Source organism: Corvus hawaiiensis, chromosome 3 (assembly GCF_020740725.1).
Source record: "Corvus hawaiiensis isolate bCorHaw1 chromosome 3, bCorHaw1.pri.cur, whole genome shotgun sequence".
NCBI classification, from domain to species: Eukaryota; Metazoa; Chordata; class Aves; order Passeriformes; family Corvidae; genus Corvus; species Corvus hawaiiensis.
Genome location: NC_063215.1, coordinates 5,404,199 through 5,425,003, shown reverse-complemented (window position 1 = coordinate 5,425,003; position 20,805 = coordinate 5,404,199). Strand labels below are relative to the sequence as shown.

Here is a 20,805-nt window from a genome sequence, read left to right as displayed (position 1 = left end):
AGCCAACTTTAGCTTGTGGATTTGAGACACATCTCTTAGCAATTGCTTTGAAAAATCAAAGAATCACCGAATGGTTTGGGTGGGAAGGGATCTTAAAGAACTTCTTGTTTCAACCCCCTGCCATGGGCAGGGCCACCTTCCACTATCCCAGGTTGCTCCAAGCCCCATCCAGCTTGGCCTTAAACACTTTCAGGGATGGGGCAGCGACAGCTTCTCTGGGAAGCCTGTGCCAGGGCCTCACCACCCTCACAACAAAGATTCTGTTCCCAATATCCCATCTAACTCTGCCCTCTGGCAGTAGGAAGCCGTTGCCCCTTGTCCTGTCCCTCCCAAGTCCCTCTCCAGCTTTCCTGGAGCCCCTTTAGGCACTGGCAGGAGCTCCAAGGTCTGCCTGGAGTCTTCTCAGGCTGGACAGCCCCAGCTCTCCCAGCCTGGCTCCATAGGAAAGGTGCTCCAGCCCTCTGAACATCTTCGTCTTCCTCTGGAACCATTCCAACAGCTCCACATTCTCCTTTTAGTGGGGACCTGCACATCTCAGGCAATGCACCCTGGTCACTGTTTTTCTAAGGGAAGCATTTCCTCTTTAGCTCAGTGTATGACTCACTTCTTCCCTGAATTTTGTGATGTGATTTTTATCTGGAGTTCCATGTCTTGCAATTATCAAATTAGAAAGGTTTTTCAAAGGACTAAAGCCCAAACCACAGAATTAAGAGTCAGTGGTGTAAATACCACAAGTTGAGAAATGTCTGTATGCTTCTGGTGTTAAGGAAGCAATGCATTTTTGAGTACCACTCTGTATTGTTCTCTGGTTACAGCAGACTCTACCAGACAAAATAAATCAGAGTAATTTTGCATTCTCCAGTCATATGCCAATGACAGAATGTATATGAGCATTTAGCACCATGTATTTTAGTTTTAATTAATTAATTTTAATGTTTTCCTTTAAGACATTAATTAATATACTTGCACAAATTCATCATAAAAGTTGATAGATTCTGATTTTTCATGGAAAATGACTGAGCTAAACTATTTTACTCATGTATTGTAGGTGTAACTTTAAATTGGGGGAGGTGTTTGTAGGATGGCACACTACAGCTATTGATATTAATGGAAGTTTTACAGGGGACACTACAGAGTCAGGGTTTCATCTCTAAGTTTTGAGAGCAAATCTAGACTTGGCAAGTGGATTGCTATACTGCACACCAAATTCCTTGTACATATAGCAAAAATTCTGTGTCTTTCTAATTTGTGTGTGTATGTTTTACCATTATTTTGAAAGTTAATATTTTTTTAAAAGTTTTTTCAAGAAGCAACCTGACTGAAAAAAAAACCCCATTAATTATAAACCTTTTTCATTTTCTGACTGAAAGAACATCACCTGCCAAGGATACCTGCATGGATATGCCTGTAGCATTATGTTGCTTGTGAATCTCCTGCACAGAATGGTAATTATTCTTGTTCAGGATGGTGCTATCCCAAAGAAAGGCAGGTACTGTGAGAATTGGCTGTTCCACTGACAATGGATACAAGACAAGTCTTTTTTATTCAAGGGAAGGGAAAAGACATAATTAGAATGATTAAAAATAAGACAACAGGATTCAAATGAATATGTATTGTTCATATGGTCGGAAACTTACTCTGCTTTCTGCCAGTCAAAATTTTCCCTAATCTTCTTATGATCCTCTTTTTAAAGTGAAGCTTCAGGAGGGCATTTCACAGTGTTTGTCAGCAGGCCTGATTCACAGAGTTAACCTTACAGGACAATGACTTTCATCACAATTGTTTCTTACTAGTATGTACCTTGGGTTCACTTCCCTTCCTTTTCAACATAGAGTAAGAGCAATGCTCCTGAGGACTTCTTCCTCCTTCATTTCTCATTTAACATTAGCAAAACTCTCAAAAGTCTTTTTAGAACCATATGTTGATGGTGTCTACTAACAGGTCAGCTTTACCATGATTTTTTTTTTTTTAAATTAGGTTTATTCTCCTATTTGAATTTACCAGTTAAAGCCAGTGAGTGAGATGGCTGATCCCCAGCTGTTCCCAAACTTCCCTAGTGCTCAGTTTAATAAACTGTAGTGGATGTGTTTGGTAAGAAATTGTGGCTGTAGAGTGAATTTTTCTGGCCATGTTATAGCTGGATGAATAGATAGAATATGTCTGGGAATTGAATTTCACTTAAACTGAGTATGTCTAGGATTGATTGCCAGGTCAACTTAGGGTTGAAACAACCCCTTTCACATCCTGCCATTCCATTTGGATCAGTAGGAGCGTGACTGGATCTCCCAGCTCTCTCCCACACCCAGGATGGTGAGGAAGTGTGTGAGGTGTGTTGTGCCTGTACTGCCTGGGCCAGCCTCCATCCAGGGCCGTAAACAGCCTTGGAGCAAAAGCCATTCCTTGAGTTTCTGGCCTTGAGTTTCTGGCCACACCAAACAGCATGTCAAGTAAAAGAAATATTTAAAAAATAGAGTGTGATGGCTGATTTTGACTGCCACTAAGAGAAAAAATATAAAGCTCAGTATGCAAAAGGGGCTGCTTTGCTTGTCTGTGTCTCCCATGCCTTGCAGTGATCCCTGTTTTGATGACTGCAAGATTTACTGGTGAGGTGCTAAAGCTGTTTATATGAACCTCATTAACAAATGGATACAGAGTCAGGGTAAGTTTTCAGAGGAATGCTATCCAGAAGATAAAAAGGTGTCCTCATATTAACATGGTATGTAAAGTTTTTCATGTACAGCCAGATGGAAACCACAGAAAAGTGCTACAATGTCCTCAACCAGAAAAGTGAAGGAAGTCAGTAGTCTTGATATATTAATATATCAATATATCCCACATAACTTTTTTCATTTGGTAGCATAGTTTATCCAAAATTATTTTATGTTTTTTGGAAAGCACTGATAGAAGATAGCCATAAATTTAACACATAGTTTTACAAAATTCATGATGGTACTTATTATAGAAGAAAAAAAATATTTTCCTGTAGAAATCAAAGGTATTCCATGAAATGGAAATGTTTCGTTTCCAGGTTCCTGCTCCACATTTCAGACTAGCAGTAATAAATTTAGACAAGGAATTTGGATATGATATGGAACTGGTTCAAATAAATACAGTATGTGTAGATTTTGCATATGTTCAAGGGCAAAGTATTACAGGGGCAGTGGGTCCCTATCACGAGGTCAGTTTTATTTATTCCTTAAGCAGTGAGATCATGACTGCTGGGAATTAATCCATTCATTTTGTTATTGTCTGTGCAATTTCATTTGCTTTCTTCCTTCATAATTCCCTTGAAATTTTTACATAATCTTAAATAGTTCTTCCAGCTCCCTTCCCCCTATTTATCTGCACATTGCTAGATTACATGTTTCATGGTTCCGGGGAGATGAATGGAGTTAACGTTCAGCTGGGCACAAAGCTGCCTTTGTTTATTCTTGCATTACTTGGAGATCAGAGCAGGAACCAAATTTACTGAGTCATTCTTTACTTTTGGCCCTTGCTTAGCCCTGAAATGGAAGTTGCCCTGTTGGTGGTGGTGGTGCTCACCCTTCACTCATCAAAGGAGGATTCATTTGGCATTTCTGAGGATGCCTGTGCTGTGCAGAGTAGACCTAATCCAGCATCCCTCAGGCTCCATTGCTGATGGCTACAGCTGATGAACTCCAGACAAATTCATAGATATCATTCATTTGACATTTTAAACACTGAGTTCAGGATGAAGTTGTTCACTGAAAGTGTCTAATGTCTTCTTTACTATAAAAGGACTTTAGATGACTAATTAGGTCTTCAGTTTTTCAAGTGAATTCCATCTTTTGTCTCTGGACAGAAATTCTGTAATAAAGAATTATAATTTTATTTTTAAAGTATATTTTAATTAATATTTAATACTTTTAATAATTCACTTTCTTTTTTCTTGTCGTTTACAGTTGTAGATCCTTAAAATCTGTGTAACAGTTGAGATTTTTAAGGTTTTAAGGTCTTAAACTCTGTTTATTGCAGGGAATGTTGCTAATAATACTGTGAAGAAAAAAGAAAAACTATTTTTACTGTGAAAATACATTAAAATTGAGTTCAGTTTGGGTCTACCAGAAAAAGACCTCATCTTTTCTTCTAATATTGGGAACTTTGTTCTAATCACATGAGCATTCAAAGCCTTTATTACATCAAAGGCCCCAAGTTTGCTATGCAGATTTGTTCAGCTTAATGGCTGCTGTAGAGTGTATGGTATGTTCTATAAGAGGTGGGTAAAAAAATCCCCTGGATGTGTGTACTTTATAGCCAAATCAAGTATTACATTACAAAACCTATTGATCTTTCCCCGAGTGGCATTTTTATTTTCTGTATAAAACTCTGAGTAAGCTTAAACTTTGAAAATGCTTACTCTTCAACCTCCCCCCTCCCCCCCCCCCTTTTTTTTTTTTGCTTACCAATTCAAGGGATTTTCAAAACAGTAAATACCTGTTTCCTCTATGTAACAGAAGTCTTCAGATAGTGATAATCCTCAGATAATGTCAATATTCAGAAGACTAAAAATGTATTTTCAGCATATTTGGTAAACACTTCAGTATTGAGCTACCTTGTTCTTGATTTCTCAGGTTTTATTTTTTTTTAATTGAGGTAATTTTTCACAAAATCACAGAATGTTTTGACTTGGAAGGGACTTAAAATATCATCTCATTCCAACACCTTGCCATGGGCAGGGACACCTTCCACTACCCCAGGTTGCTCCAAGCCCTGTCCAACCTGGCCTTGGACACTTCCAGGGATGGGGCAGCCACAGCTTCTCTGGGCAACCTGTGCCAGGGCCTCACCACCCTCACAGGGAGGAATTTCTTCCCAATATCCCATCTAACCCTTCACTCTGCCAATGTGAACCCATTCCCCCTTGTGCTGTCACTTCATCCCTCGTCCAAAGTCCCTCTCCAGCTCTCCTGGAGCCCCTTTAGGCACTTGAAGGGCCTCTAAGGTGTCCCTGGAGCCTTCTCTTCTCTGGAACACCCCCAGCTCTCCCAGCCAGGCTCCATAGGAAATGTGCTCCAGGCCTCTGAGCATCTCCATTGCCCTACAACCGCCCTACAATTTGGGCCTTGACCACCCTGCAGTTTTTTGTCCTCCTACCCCAGAGCTGTCAGGCACAGCACACAGTGCCCTGCCATTCTCTAGTCTAAATAAAAAATAAATTATTTAGCATTCTATGCTGGTGATATCAGCCCTTGCAAGGCAGCTCTGGTTTTTCCTGGGGTAGCCACCTGGCTCCTTTGAAGCCACGATAGGCCCACAATGAGAGTTCTTGAGCAGAGGGAATCAGGAAATCACACCACAGGATGAATATGTGAGCGGTTTGGGAAGCCAGCACCTTCATCCCAACATTGTTGCCAAGCACAGGGGTGTCCAGCTGTGCCACATACGTTTTTCAAATGTTCCAGCTTAGCAGCTCCTCGGCACATTTCCTCCAAACACGGAGCAGTCGGTGAGCAAGTTAACATTTGGCCTGCTGCCTTCTTCCCCCCACACAAAGAGCTTTGTATGTCAAGTGTGAAAGCTTCAAAATGGAATAAAAATAAGATTATTTTTCATCCTGGATGGCAGGTGACAATGTGCAACTCTTTACCTTTTTCTTTCCTTTCCCTATTTAGTTCTTTATGCTGAAAGAAAGATATAATGCAACACATTTTTTGGAAGACTAAGCAGACGTTTACGGTGCCAGGTCCTATCTACTGCATCCTTCAGCATGTTCCAAGGAAAGCATGCAAAGTATTTTAACTCTGCTGTACAGCACATAACTCAGCTTCTTAACTGCTTAGAGTGACTAGTACTACTAGAGAGGGAGTAAAAAACTATCTACTTTTAATTCTTTTGATAAACCAGCTGAGCAGTGTCATTGCTGCCATTTGTTGTATTTGCTTTCAAACTGAAGTTGCTTCAGGCTGGAGTTTCATTAGAGGTTTCACTATTTCTTCTTCATGTCAGAAAGATTCTCAGCAAAGTAGCATTTATTCTGATGAAAGAGGACTTCTGTCATGTTGGAGTGACTTGCTGCTCCCTCCAACAACAAAATTTGGAAAATTTCACTTGTATAAAGTTGAAGTTGTTTCTTAGTTTAAACATCCTGTGTAATTTCTTGTTTTCAAAAAAAATAGTTGAGAGGAAAAAAAAAAGCCAGCGCTGTGAAAAAGGATAAGTAGATCTCCTTTAGACCTACAGATAAAATTATTTCAACAAAATTTCTGTGACTTCCCCAACACTCAATCCCATTTTCTTTAAACTCTTTTGGTCTGAAGTCATGCTGTGTTCACAGTAATGTGCTCACTCTTTCTGCTCCTTTTTTATCACATGTAATTGATTCGTTTTGAGTTTATAAAATATACCTTAGGAGTGCAAAGGTAAGGGAACATTACATTTTTTCAAAGCAGGGATGGTGTAAGAGAAAAAAAAAAGTACTACTTGTGATCTTGAGAAGTGAAGAGGAAAAAGATGATCTGATATTGTGTTTGGGTTGGCGTTTCCTTAAAGATGACCCAGCTGTGCCACCCATCTGTTCATTTCTCCTGCATTTGCTGGTTATTTATGGACTATTCTAAAACTGGTAGGACTGAAGGAATGTCTGTCCTTATCCTTCAGACTGTGAGGTTGCATGCATGATGTGTGGGTTCTTTTGTTAAAATGAGTTAAGAAAAAAGTATAGTCCTGTTATTTATGACAAACACTTTTTTATTTGGTGGTGGTTTAGAGCATCACACAGGAATCCACCTTTAAGAAAGAATTATTTTAAAGAGAGAATTGAAGGAAAAAACCAATTATATTTCACATATTTAGGTAATTTTGCTAAATAAAAATACTCGTACAGAGAGAAATCAATTGAAAGTATTTATTTAGTATATAAGAACAACATTAAATCCAGTGTTTAGACAACTACTGTAGACAATTTGTAGAGAGAAATAAAGTCCCTATTGGAAAAATCCCTCAGCAGCACCTTTTTTTTAATAAACGTTTGACTCTTTCACTTATAAAGAAACTTGTAATACTTATAATGAAGCTTGTAGCCTTTGACAGTCTGCATTATCAGAGCTTTGTAGTTTATTTGCTGAGAGTAGCCATTGCTAAATCATTTAATTTAACATAACTGCTTTTGGGATTAATCTGGTTTTGTAGTTTCCATATTACATTATGGGATTCCTGTAAAAGTTAAAGTATCCTTGTCAAATTTCTACATGTTGGGTTTTTTTTATCATCTCAGATAGTACTTTGAAGCATAATTCCTCACATTACCATTTTGTTTCTCTATGCCTTCCTTGTTGTTTCAAGGGCTTTTAAATCCCTGGGATGGCTGGATGTGAAGGATAATAGCCAATGGCTTAACATATAGGTGGCAACAGGAAAAAAATAGGATTCATACCATCCTATAATCTATAAATTTATAGAATTTATACCATATTGCAAAAAACCCCAGCTTTTAAAATTATTTGAAGCAGTTCTCTCTTAAATATAAAAATTAAACCCCAAATTAGAGGCTTTTATAAAGCATAATTACACAAGGAATTTTAGGACTGCTGGTTTTAGGATGTATTACATGAGAAGTGTCCTGTGCTATCCAGAAGTTCTGATTAGATTATCTCTGTGATACCTTCAGTTTTTCAAAAGTATAGCTGAATTAATTCAGGGGCAAAGTTGAGTTCTGTAATGGGTTGAAGTTACAGGGTGGACTGTGAAAATTCTTTGTAAAGAAATACAAATTCAATCTCGACTTAACATCTTATTGGAATGGATTAACTGAAATTTTTTACTAATATGAAATGGCACCTCCCCAAAATGTAGTCAGGTTGCCAGAACCATGCATGGGAGAACTGGAAAATGCCTGAGTAGAACTGTTTTTCTAGTGTGATGACTAAAGGTCCAAATACAGTAGAAGTGGTTGACTGGGTAGATAAGAAAAGAAAGGACTACCCACGTGTGTTCCTGGTTACTTTGTGGTTTAGTTTACAGCTAATTTGAACATGTTGACTGTGAACCAGATCTCGTAAGTGATGGGTTGGATGGTTGTAGGAGAGTGACCTAAAAGGCAGAGAATAGAGGAAGAAACTGTGAATTTGAAGTACTAGTTTTATTTAATTGCTTTTCCCCCTGATTTGAGAGCTGATAAGGCCAAATGCAAGTTGTATAGCATAGAGACATATATATATGTCTCCAAATACAGTTACCAATAGCCCTTTTGTCTTCTATTAAATCAGATTGAAGAACTCTGCCATTTTGATTTCATCAGATGTAAAATTGTTCAAGGCGTTAGAGCAAAATTTGTGTCTCTGTGTGTGTGGTTTTTCCCTTGTTTTTTGTCCTTGGTGTGAGCACACCTGTGCTTTACATTCTTTGTGGATGGTTTCTTGAGCTGCACGGACTCAGTGCACAAGCACGGTCTTGGTGCCATCAGCCACTCCGGGCACCACTTTGTAGCTGTAGTGATAGTTCAGGTGTGATGATTTATTCATTGGATTACAGTTTGGAAGACACTTATATTCCTTTCCTTGTTGTTTAGAACAATCTGCTCGATTGAGAGATTGGACTAAGCTGTCTGCTTCTGACAGGGACAATCATTCTTTTTAATCTGACTACTGCTTCCTGCCTCTGTTATGTGAAGGATTTAATATCTTGTGGAGACCGTATCTTTACCTTGTGAAAATCACCCCTGCTCTGCTGAAGTAAACAGAGCTCAAGCACCTGCTCAGACCTAACCATGGACTTCAGTGCTGCTTCAATCATGATTCAATTACAGCATCCTGTGTATGTGGAGGGGAGGGTGTGCATAGTGTTTGTGGTTTCATAACTTGTCTCTTTTGAGATTCGTTTTTTTGGTTGGCACTGGACTCCGTGTGAAATATAGTCTTAAATGCAGTAGTGAACATTTGAAGATATTTTTTCTCCCACAAGCTCTAATTCAATCTAATTTCCTTTCTTTTACTGAGGTGTTCAGAAGTATAAAAGTGCAAGCATAAGTTAACAATGAAAAAACAAAGAAACAGACAGATGTACCACTTACTACTGTGTATTGAGCGTGAGAAGGGGCACTTCAATGCCTCTCTCTGTATGACACATCGGTGTGATGGAGTTTATTAATTTCACAGTTTAGACACACAGGTTCAGTTCTGCTTGGTGCAGAATGTGTTGGCCTCAGTCCAAGAGAACATTTGACTTGTATGGTCATCTGTAAACACAGGCACAGTACTCATATGCTTCAATTTAAATGTGCACCTCGGTCAGGGCAGCAGTGCTCAGCACCGCTCTCCTCTCAGCCCTCACCACTGGGCTGGGTGAGCATCATGCAGGCAGGTTTGGAAAATAGGAATTGACACTCTCCTCTGGGAAATTTAAGTCACAAGACTAATAACCCATCTGTGGTTTATATTTCTGCATCTTGACTTGTTCAATGCATGTTTAATTTGGGAGGGTTGCTTCAAGGTTGTGGCGAGGGCGCTTTGGTGCTATAATTTCTGTTGTGGAATGCAGTCTTGTTGGAATAAGGTACATCATGTACTTTTACTCTTTTGTCAGAGAGCAGAAAGACAAACACGAACCATGGACTCGGTCCAGTATGCAGAATTCTGTGAAAGTCGGCAATTGAGTTTTTGTAAGTATTATAATGGCTGCACTGTATTAAGATGTTTGATTATTATTTCATGTAATAGAGAGCACACCAGAACCTCATGTTTTTTGAAAGCACTTTTGTTTCATCTGCAATAATAAAACTTTAAATTCTTTGTGTAACTCCTGGGAACAGTTAATTTAGCACAGTTTCAGGCCATCAGGCAGAGTATTTTATTTGACTATTTACCAAGCTTTCTCTGTGCTCAAATGCTGAGCTGGTGGGGACGACTGCAAAGATAGATCTAGTGAGGAGTTAATGGATTAAAACCACACTTGCCTGAAGTCTGTCGTGGTGGTGCTAAAGTTGGCACACTAGCAAAGTTTCATGGCTGCAGGTTTTCTGGAATTCATCTAAAATTAGAGAAGAGCAGCAAGTTTTGCTTCTATTTCCCGATCCGCAGAGACACAAAGAACTTACTAAAGAGTCTTTTCTATTTTAAGCTGTAAGCTCCTGCTGTGGAATTTATTCACCATTAGCCAAGTTCATCAGTATACGCCATTCCAACACTAATAACATGATGACAGAATTAGGGCTTTACTAGCACTGAAAACCAACTTACTAGAAGTACTTGTGGGCCACAACTATAATGAGCTGTAAATTAATGGGCTTGATCATGTAGCAAAACATCATTACAGAAGCGGTTAAGTGATGACTAAGGTTTTAGGTCAAATGTCAGAGAAAGGGAGGTGAAGGAGCCAGTAAAAATCATGACAAAACAGCACATGATTCTACAACACAGACTTGAACACAGTGGTGTCTTTAAAGGAGAGACCTTATCTTGTTCTTCCTTTTAAATTCAAAGAAAGAGTGACTCATTTATGGCAAATAAATGACACATTTGAGATACTGTTCTCCATCAGCAAATGTCAGCAAATGTAGGAAAACATGTTTTGTAAGCATTTCTTTTCCTAATTCAATATGTTTTTTATGTTTAGTTATAATTTGGCATCACACATCTGTGAGCCATTAGAAAATGATACTTCAGATTAGGGTGACTTCAGGAAATGAGAGGTTTGTGATAAAGTCATTTTTAAACCCCCAAAATTGCCATCTGGAGACAGAACAAATAAAAATCTCAAATTTACAAAATAAAATTGAATGTTGCTGACCAGGAGATTGTGATCTATAAAAATATCTCAGTGCTATTTTCACAGTGTTTTTAAATGACCATGTCTATATGGTTCTTTTTCACTGACATTTAATGTCATTAAAGAACAAGAGAATTACAGTGGTTATAAAATAGTACCAAGAGAGACTTGGGCACAAATTCAATTGCACAAAATGAGCTCAATTAGACAGAACCTACTAAAGGCCATGCAGAACATTTGTTCAAAACTAACACTAGGCTATTTTTTACTTATTTATTCCAGTAAGAAATGATTGTATTACTGTGTTTAAAGAAGTATATTACTGTAATATAAGCCCATAAAAACTGTGTCACAAGAGAATAAACCTGGAAGAGACTTCAAAAAACCTGTTTAAAAATATATATATTAATAATCACAGCTCCAGATATTTCTGCACTTTTAAAGACAGGCAAAAGAAAAGGTCCCTCAAAGGATCAAGTACTACAGAACTGTAAATTTAAATTCTAGGGAACATTTTGTGATCATTTTGTGACCTTCACACTTCTCATACTTCTTTCGGTTCTTTTGTTTGTTTCTTTTTCTTTCTTTAGTGATGCATTGTTGCCTTCTCATTCCCTTGTAAATAAAAATAACCATTATTTTGACCTCTTTTTTGTTTAACACCTGACTTGTCTGTAGCTTTTTAATCTTGACTGAAAACTCTTTTTGAAGGAGTTGCATCTGTTTATTTCAGATGATTTTTCCACCTTGTGTTCATTTTGGTTGTTCTGTCTCACAAACAGCCCTCATTAAGAGCCTTAAGAGCTCCTTTCTGTCCACAGACTTCTGTGGTCATCTTGTCCACCACTGATCTAAGTAAGATCATCCTCTTTGCCCTCCTTTTACTCTCTAAGGAAATATTACATTTCATTGTCCCATATTTTTGTCTGCCCTTTTTCTGAACTGATCTCACCATTACCAGTGTGAAGTTCTTGTATGAATGTTGACTATTCATCTATCCTTATTTCTTTATATCCAAAGCAAACTTAAAAAACACTGTTCTACAAATAATTTTGGCTCACTTGTAAGCACTTCAGCCCTGTAAGGTTAACACCAGGACTTCCAAGTTCTTCTGTCCTTCATTTGTCTTTGCTGTTGTTAATACAATTATATCAGTTTTATCTGAACTCATATTTGTGTTGATTTCTTTTAGTGCTTTTTCTCATTCATCAGAGATGTGATGAAATAATTTTATTTATTTTACAGTAATATATTCTAAACCAGGTTTGTCCTGTCCACACTCCTCTGAGGTTGACCCTTCCTTATTCTGTAATCTCCTGTATCGTTGATTAACTTGTGTTTTTTCTATTTATTCCATGTACTTATGTGTCTCCAAAATGTATGAAATAACAGTCTTTTCCCACTGGTTCCATTTTGATAATTCCTTCTTTGGCCAATGAAATCACACTCACGCTAATTGGTTCACTTTGGCAGTATTTCTGCGACCCAAAAATATGGATTATTTTGGCCTACCTGTCATTAACTTTTCCTTTTGCCCTTATGGTTTTAACTGACAGCAAAGAAAGCATCCAAGTTCCGTGACTGGTTGGACTGTAGCAGTATGGAAATAAAGCCAAATGCAGTTGCAATGGAGATTTTGGCATATTTAGCATATGAGACTGTGGCCCAGGTAAGGGACTGATTGAACTCTGATGAAAATTAATTAATTACTCTTGGAGGTACTTCAGCCTCGGGGACTGGGTTGTAAACCCCTTCAAAACTGCAGTCACTCATTCAGCTCCCCAAGCTAACTGGATTCATGGAGTCAGAGTGGTTTGGGTTGGAAGGGGCCTTAAGGCTCCTCCAGTTCCAACCCTCAGCCATGGGCAGGGACACCTTCTGCTAGACCAGCTCAAAAATCCAGTCTGCCTTTCAATTTGCTGTGTGATAGATGTGTGCTGTACTGTGTTCATCCATCTCATACACAAATAGAAATGTTTTATAATGGCTGCAGAAGAGAGGGGGAGTCCAGCATGAACCTTTTTCAAGTCCAAGCTGAAACCACACACTTTGCTATGTGACCTTTGGCAGTGCAGTGAGGCTCATTCAATCCCATTGCACAACTGGATTAGAAAGAAGGATTTCCTGGAAAACAAAATGTTACCTTAGTGCCAAGCCAAGCCCTCTTGGGTAGATAGATTGCTCCATGTATTTACAGAAGTGGAAAAGAAAGGCTCTTGAGGTTGAAATGTGTGATTAATTTTATTTTATCTGAGAAACACTAAGAATATTCTGCCTCAACCCACAACCCTCACTCTCCCATTATTACAGTGACATTTTTAGTACCATGTCAGTAACCCCACCTGTTTTGCCCCTCCAGCTGGTGGACTTGGCTCTTTTGGTTAAACAGGACATGGCTCCCAAAGCTGGTGATCCATTCAGTCATGCCATATCTGCCACCTTCATACAGTACCACAACTCTACTGAGGTAAAACTTGCTTTTTCACATATTAATGCATTTTATGTTTTGCTTTGACATGTATTTTCTTCCAAAGTAGACATTATTGACTGTGGTGTTGATACAGACTTCTGTTATGGAGTTTATGAACTTTGAAATTATGTATTTAGATAGAAAGACATTAAATTATAGTTCTGGATGTTAAATTCTTAGCAGCATCTTTAGAATTAAATAAAAATCCTCTTTTCTTGGGTGAAAATTCCTTCTCTCTGTATTCAAGGCTGTATTGCAGATTTGGAGATTAAAGCTTTCAAAAGTGGCAAGTGCACTAAGTGCTGTGTTGCATGCATTGATATTGTGCAGGTATTATAGTAACTTCTAGAATGAGAAAACCAAATTCTGTGTTGCATCTCTTCCAACAGGAAATCTGAGAAGGAAATAATTGGGGTGGGGTTTATTTGTGACTTGATTATATTATGGCTGTTTGACATCTTGCTTTTACAGCCACATCTCTTAGGGCAATCTACGGGTGTGAAGACCAGTCTTGACTCCCCTGAGAACACACCACCCCCTACACCCACCCCCCCAGCATCAGCAGGGCAGCAACACCTTGGCAAAACCCCCTCAGGAGCCTTGGGGAACGGTGGAATTGGACAGGACTCCACTAAATCCAAACAAAGGAAAAGAAAAAAGGTATTTGGGGCACAATCCTGGCAGAAAAAAAATGGAAAAAGAAAGAACCTAAAACAACATCCTCAGGAAATCATCATAGAATCACAGAATGATTTGGGCTGGAAGGGACCTTAAAGATCATCTTGTTCCAAGCCCCTGCCCTGGGCAGGACACCTTCCACTATCCCAGGTTGCTCCAAGCCCCATCCGAGCTGGCCTTGGGACATTTCCAGGGATGGGGCAGCCACAGCTTCTCTGGGCACCCTGTGCCAGGGCCTGCCCACCCTCACAGTAAATAATGTGTCTCATCTTAAATATTCATTTTAACCTATATCATACATTAATGGCCATTTTTATTGTAGGGCCAAATGTGTGGTTTGATATTTTTTTCTATCAGAATTAGGCAAAATTTTCCAAATAATGTCTGCAAACTGAATTTTGTTAAAGTGATAACTGCTCCTTCTAAGATAACTTGCGCCTCTACAGGCACAGCAATAGCCACCACCCGAAGTCATCATCCCCTTCTCTGACAGGGGCAGCAAGCACAGATTTTAAGGGGCAAAACATAAGCAAAATAGGCAAAGAGGTGCTTGTGATTCTCCTGATCCCAGCAACCTTAGGTGGCTGCGGCCCTTGCCTTTAACAACTTTGCCTGACTTGCTTTATTTTTATACCAGTTGGTTCCATTCAAGCTAAATATTTGTTAACTGCATAAAACAGGGATGTCTCATATTCAGAGTGCGGAATATAAATGTTACAATTCTTGTTTGCTGTTGCAGAGTCTTGGTGTTCTATCTGAGAGGGATATATGTACCTAAAGCCCACAAGAGAAATCAGTGTGATTAAATAAACTGGATAGGAAGGCCTGTGCTGGTCACTTGGGGCTGTTTTGAAGAAATGTGATGGCAGTGCTCATTTTGCTGAAAAGCAATGGAGTGACTTGGGATTTTATCATGTGTTTTGTTATTAAAAAATACTTTTCAGGGTAAAACCAGTGATTTCTACAGTGATAAGGTAGAAAAAGATGTATTTTCTTCTTCTGGTGTCATAAGTGCTGTGGATAGTCCTGAAGTGTTCAACTTCCTCCCGTCCTTCTTATACTCTGGTTAGAAAGCTTTTAGTAAATCCTGGAAAGACTTCTGCTTTTCCCTCTTCTTTTTTTAAGTTATATTTGATTATATTTTGTTCCTGTGGCTGATTTTCATTATAATTCCTAGGAACAGAAATTTAGCTGGAGATGTAGTTTTTGATAGATTATATTTTACTGGTGCCCCGAGTTTATTTTAAGTTCTTAGCGTTTGACTAAATGCCCTTGAAAATAATTATATTCCAAAAAGTGCAGAGTTTTAATGAAATGTTACTATGACTTATTCAATTTTCTTAGGTATCTACTGCATAAAACTGAGGCATTGAGACAAACAAGTTAACTTGGTGAAAAATACTATTTTTAGGCCATGAAGGCCCAGTCCAGCAGAAAATATTCGAGTTTCATATTCCCTTTATTGATGTCAATCAGCAGAGGAAAAATCTGCCATCATGTTATGAATAATTCTATGTGTACTCATAGGCTCCAGTGGACTCAGCGCTCTTGAAAATAAAACATTTTGTAAAAAATATCCCAAGTTTGAGAGCATTAGGATATGATGTGAATGTATGAGGGGGCTGTGTATGTGTGTACATTAAACTTCAGTGTATAATTAAAGTTTTTTCTCCTTCTCAGTGCAGTCACTAATACAATTTGCATGAATTTATTGCCAAGCAGCCATCATTAGATAAGTCATCTGAATTCTGGCAAGCAGCTGTGTCTAGGTGCGTCTAGGTGGAGCCTAAACCAACATTTCAGGTTGGCTAGCAAGGAGCAAAGAGTAACTTTGTCTTTTAAAATCGCTGGAAAATTATTGTACAATCAGTGTGCCAGTAGCAGCGAATTCTTATTTTTACCCGTTTAGGGTCCAGAATCCAAAAAGTCATTTGAAATTTTAAAACTTTCCAGTTTGAAGTAATTTTTTTTTTTTTTTTTGCATCCTTCTAACACCGTTATGTCACGTTTCAGCTTCAAATTTCAATTTGATATTACTCATTGGTGATTTTGGTGTCAAATTGCTTTCCACTTCGGGTGCTTGTTCAATATTTTTCCCACCCCTTGACATCATAATAAGAGCCTGAAATGTTTTAAAAATAGTTTCTGTGGTTATTGCAGTATGACTTATATGACCCTTTCATTTTAGTTTGAAAATTTTCTTCTCTTTTCAATTGCAACATAGAGCAGCACTAGGTGAAATATTTAAGAGGACTAACATCGTGTTCTTTGGATCTCTTAAGCAAAGTTCATGTAACAGTCCTCTTTAATTTGTTAATAGCTTTTTTTCTCTGATGTAGTGTGTGGCAGCAATGATGTGTATCCTCAGGAAAAAAAAAAAGGTCCATTTTATAAAGGTTTATTTTCATACTTTATGCACTGTAGGTCTGTTGTGTGTTTTTGATTTAGTAACAATTTATGTGTTTTTCTGTTGCAGAGCACTGCAGCCTGTGGGATGGAGGCTCAAAGTGATGCCATCCAGCCCAGCCACATCAGAGAGGCCATTCGACGCTACGGCCACAAGATTGGCCCCCTTTCCCCATTCACAGTACGTAATAACAGAGTTATAAAAAGTTATATTTATAATCTTAAAGAACTCTGATTTTCAAGTGGTCAAATGAAGAAGCTTTGGAATTGTTGAGAGCAATTTGTGGTGACTGTAATTTTCTTTATAAAAGTGGCATAATTCTCTTGGGAAATAAAACTTAGTAATTTCTGTCTCTTTTTGGAAAGACAAAAAAAAAAAGTTTTTTTCCTTTTAAATATTATTTTCTTTCAATTACAAATTATGCTTTTTTGTTAGTGCTTGAATTTTCTGTTTTTCCAAAGTTTAGGTTTACAGTTATTTTAAATTATATGTATTCCAATATGGTGAAGAGCACTTTATATTCTAAAATTAGTTGTGTGTCAGATACTGCTCCTATTGGAAGTTGAACTCTCAAGTGACACATTTATGGTTGGGGAAAGAAGAGAATGGTTTTTTTAGACAACTTTGAACCTCCACTGAAATGTAATAGAACTGAGCTTGTGGTAAAACACTGATGGGTTCTGAGGTTTTGCCATCATTTTTTCTATGCAAATTGCAAACCCATTGTTCAGAGCAGCCAAGCAAATTCTTTATTTAATTTTCTCAGCTGATGAAAATGTGAAAGCAGTCCATCTCCAGTGTCATAAATTGGGGTCAATTTCTTCTCATCTGCTGTTCTGCGTGGCATAAATCCTGCTTACCTCAGAATATCTGCATTTAGAAAATAATAACTGTCAAAGAAATCATTATAGGAAAAACCAAACAAAATCCACCAAACAGGATCTCAGCTCCAAAAAATCAGGAAGAAATTTTCTGGTTTCTGAGAGATTTTAGGAAAGGAAATTTATTCTGAATTTGGATGAATTCATCTACATAAAAGTGGTACAGAAGTATATGATGGCCATAAATGTAAAGGAAATAGTGGGACTTCAGAAGCAAGGAACAAGAGAAAATAAGAGAAAATATGTATGTGAAGTTATAATTTTCCTAGTGCCAAAACTAATCAGTGCTTTTATAGATGGCAGTGAAGATTGATTTATTAATGATAGTCAATACACAATTGCAATGAATTGTCTTTACAATTTACTTTACTTCACCTTTCTCTTCTGCCACTCAAAAATGCTAGATTAATATCATGTAAAGTGTTGGATAGAATTTCCAGTCCCAAACAGAAAAATGTCTTTAGCAGAAGTTTGCTAAGAGATGTAGCTAAGAATATGGAAATAGCTTCTGAAAGCACAGAATGTATTTAATCTTATTTTAAAAAAGTAAAGAGCTCACATAAATAGCTGCAGAAAGGTGAATCTTCCTTCCCTGACCCTCACTAAAAGTGGTTTGACCAATTATTAACCAAAGTTCAATTTTTTTCTTCTACCACAAGGTATAATAAAATACTCTGGGTTGGGTTGGGGATTTTTTTATGTCCTCCACTCTCGTGAACTTCCCAAACAGTGCAACTGAACAATTTAATTTGTTAACATTACCTACAGTCAACGTGGTTGATGAGAGAAGCAGATCTTGTTCCCCCTGAACAAGCCAAGAATAAGAGGGAATCTTGGGTCAGCTTCTGGATGCCTACAGATGTTGTAGAGCTGTAATACAATTCTGCTTTTAATGAGAAAGCTCAGGAAAAGTATTTTGAGAGGTATTGCAGAGTCTGCATTTAGGTCCTTTCCCCTGTGAGTGCCCTCTTTGTCAGTTTTGGGGAGGGACCTGGCGATGACAACTGTCCATGCAGCAACCAGGACCTCTGTGTCTTAATTTGGCACAAATGTGGATGGAGCACTGAGTACCCTCTGCAATCTGCATTAATACAGACTTCCACAACAAATAGAATTTAATGATGGCCAGGTCTGGTGGCATGTGTGTAACCAAACCTGAGGAAATGGATTAGCAGAACTACTGCAGATTTTTATGTAATCAGGCATAGCCATTTCCTCAGATCTCAGCAGCATGAACTGTGTGACACAGCCTATGTAGGCAGTGCAAAACCTTGGTATAACATCAGAAGTCTGAGCTGCTCTCTGCAGTGTCTGAGGGGAAATTGTATCAGAAGGATCTAAACCCTTCCCTGAACTCTTTGAAGCAACTAAAAGGGCTATTTTTATGGATCAGTGTAATAACCAACAGACTGGCAGCTGTCAAGGGCCTGCTGCGTTCAGAAAGTTCATATCTGAATCCAAATCACCAGGGGATGGGTTTTCTAACTGGAAAAATTAAATTTAACAGTTGTGTTTTGCTACACAAGGATGGGTGATGTGGAAAGACAGCTGCCCATTGCATCCCAGCAGTTCTTATGGAAAGCCACTTTTTTAAAAAGACAGAGTTGAGGAGTGAAAAAGCTTCATGCTACTGAATACCTCAGTCCCATACAGAGAATTTAGACTTAATTTCTGTGTAAAAAGAAAATATAGGAGAATTTTATTTTTAAGAAAATACATATACTTTTGTTTTCTTAAGATAGTAAATATGTGTTTGTAAAGCACGAACAGTACTTTTTTTCACATCTTTCCCTTTTTTGCTGTTTCATCATGATTGTCACTCCCTTCTGATTTGGTGATAAGTGTTTCTAAGGAGTTGGTTTTGGAAAAAGAGTTAAGCTATACAATTTATTCTTTAGCAGCATTTGATGGATGTTGGTTTGGACGGAAACAACACTTTAAAAGTTTTATAATCATATGGTAAATGAGAACTAACATTAAACCAGTGAAAATGATCCGTTTGCATTTATTTTGACCTTAATAGCTATGTCAAAATGACTAACATAATTAGAGCATTTAGGTTTTGTCTCCAAGTGCAAGCCACAATGGAAAGCAGCAAGTGTACTCTGGATTCTTCTGCATTGTATCATGTCTAAGGTAGTTTAGACATATGTTTTGTCCAAATATTTTCTATTAATAGTATTGGATGGTGCTCAGTGTTTCCTACTTTAAAGCATGGTCTAGACTTTCAAAAATCAGAGAAATATTAAACAACAGCATCATGTAATTTTGCAAGACGGGAATGCGAAGTATGGAACTCTCCATCATATAGGATAATGCAATTCCATGTGCTGTACCTGTGTCTATTTCTGTGTGCATTTAATTTAAGGAAGTGCATAGTGAAAATGATACCCAGTCTTGACAATGTCTTTGGAGAAATTATTTTAAGTTATTGGAATTGATTGTATTTCAGACAGTTGGGGTAACAAATAATTCTTTAAGAGTATTTATTCTGTGAGCAAGATACAGTGCTTACCTGAAATCTTGATAGGAGCAGTTGTTAGCGGTGCATGAACAGTTTTTAAGCAGTACTTGTGACCACGAGTAGAGCTTTAGCAAAAAGGACAGCTGAGATCCTTTTCCCTGAAATGAAAAGCAAAGTGGTCAGCTACAACAGTGGAAGACCATAGGTGAAAACAAGGAAATGTTTCCAAAGCAGATTCTTCGTCTTTAGTTTATGCCAGCTCTGAAATGAAATGCTTTAGATGTTTGGTTAAGAGAACCTGAGTTCACAAATGTAAATTGTAATCCTGCACAGGCTCGTGGCAGACAGTGACCATTATTCAGCAGCCTGTGCATGTGTAAATGGGGTGTATTGAATGAACAGGGGTATAACCAACATTTCTTTCAGTATTTATGTTTTGGGGAGAATGTTCCTTCAGCCTCCCAGGCATTTCAGTATGAAAAGGCTTGCTAGTTTAAACCTTCTCTTGTTAAATATTTCAGTCTCATAAAAGTGCCTATGCAGCATAAAACAATGAATATTTACAAACCTGTGTTTATAGTACTGCCTGTGACATTCCCTGCACAAAGAACATGTAACAACCAGGGAATGTGATTTGGCAGAGATTTGGATTATTTGGGCCATATAGAGCTCTGCCTATACTCTTCGAGGTTCTTAAATAATAAATGCAAGTAGCCCATGTGGACTTCAGTAGGTTACATGTACGGGGTAATCATAGTTTCACAATCAAATTATATACTTAGTCAAGGTCTTTTACTTCTGATGTTTTTAAAGTGCTTGTTATTGATCCTGACTGAGCTCAGCTTTTATGCAAATGCTTAAATAAATTTCTGTGGTGAAAAACACTGAGGTTCATCACAGATCTTTAATAATGTCAATATAATAAATATGCTATTGACTCTATTAATTTCCCCTAGAAAACAAAATCTGTGGAATAGTAGCTGAAGACCTGGCAAAGTGAAGCTTATGAGAGACTAAACCAGCAGATTCAGGGGGTAGAAAGAAGAGAGGGAAACTTTTAAAATTCAAAGAATAGTGAGGCAGTGTGATACTTGTGGAAGAGGACATTTTGGAAAGCAAGTTTGGTTTAGGTGCCTTAAACTTCAAGAAAAGTTCAGCCTCACCGTTCACAGAGTCACAGAAT

General features: G+C 38.0%; 1 protein-coding gene across 4 annotated transcripts in view; it reads left to right on the top strand.

The window, feature by feature from the left end:
* Positions 1-20,805, top strand: part of SUPT3H (SPT3 homolog, SAGA and STAGA complex component) — a 257,849-nt gene that overhangs the window by 190,471 nt on the left and 46,573 nt on the right. For all 4 annotated transcript variants that reach the window (XM_048297277.1, XM_048297276.1, XM_048297275.1 and 1 more), the window contains 5 exons: positions 9,541-9,616; positions 12,279-12,391; positions 13,082-13,189; positions 13,664-13,852; positions 16,347-16,457. In XM_048297277.1, the coding sequence (XP_048153234.1) occupies positions 9,541-9,616; positions 12,279-12,391; positions 13,082-13,189; positions 13,664-13,852; positions 16,347-16,457 (597 nt within the window). The remainder of the gene's footprint in view (positions 1-9,540; positions 9,617-12,278; positions 12,392-13,081; positions 13,190-13,663; positions 13,853-16,346; positions 16,458-20,805) is intronic.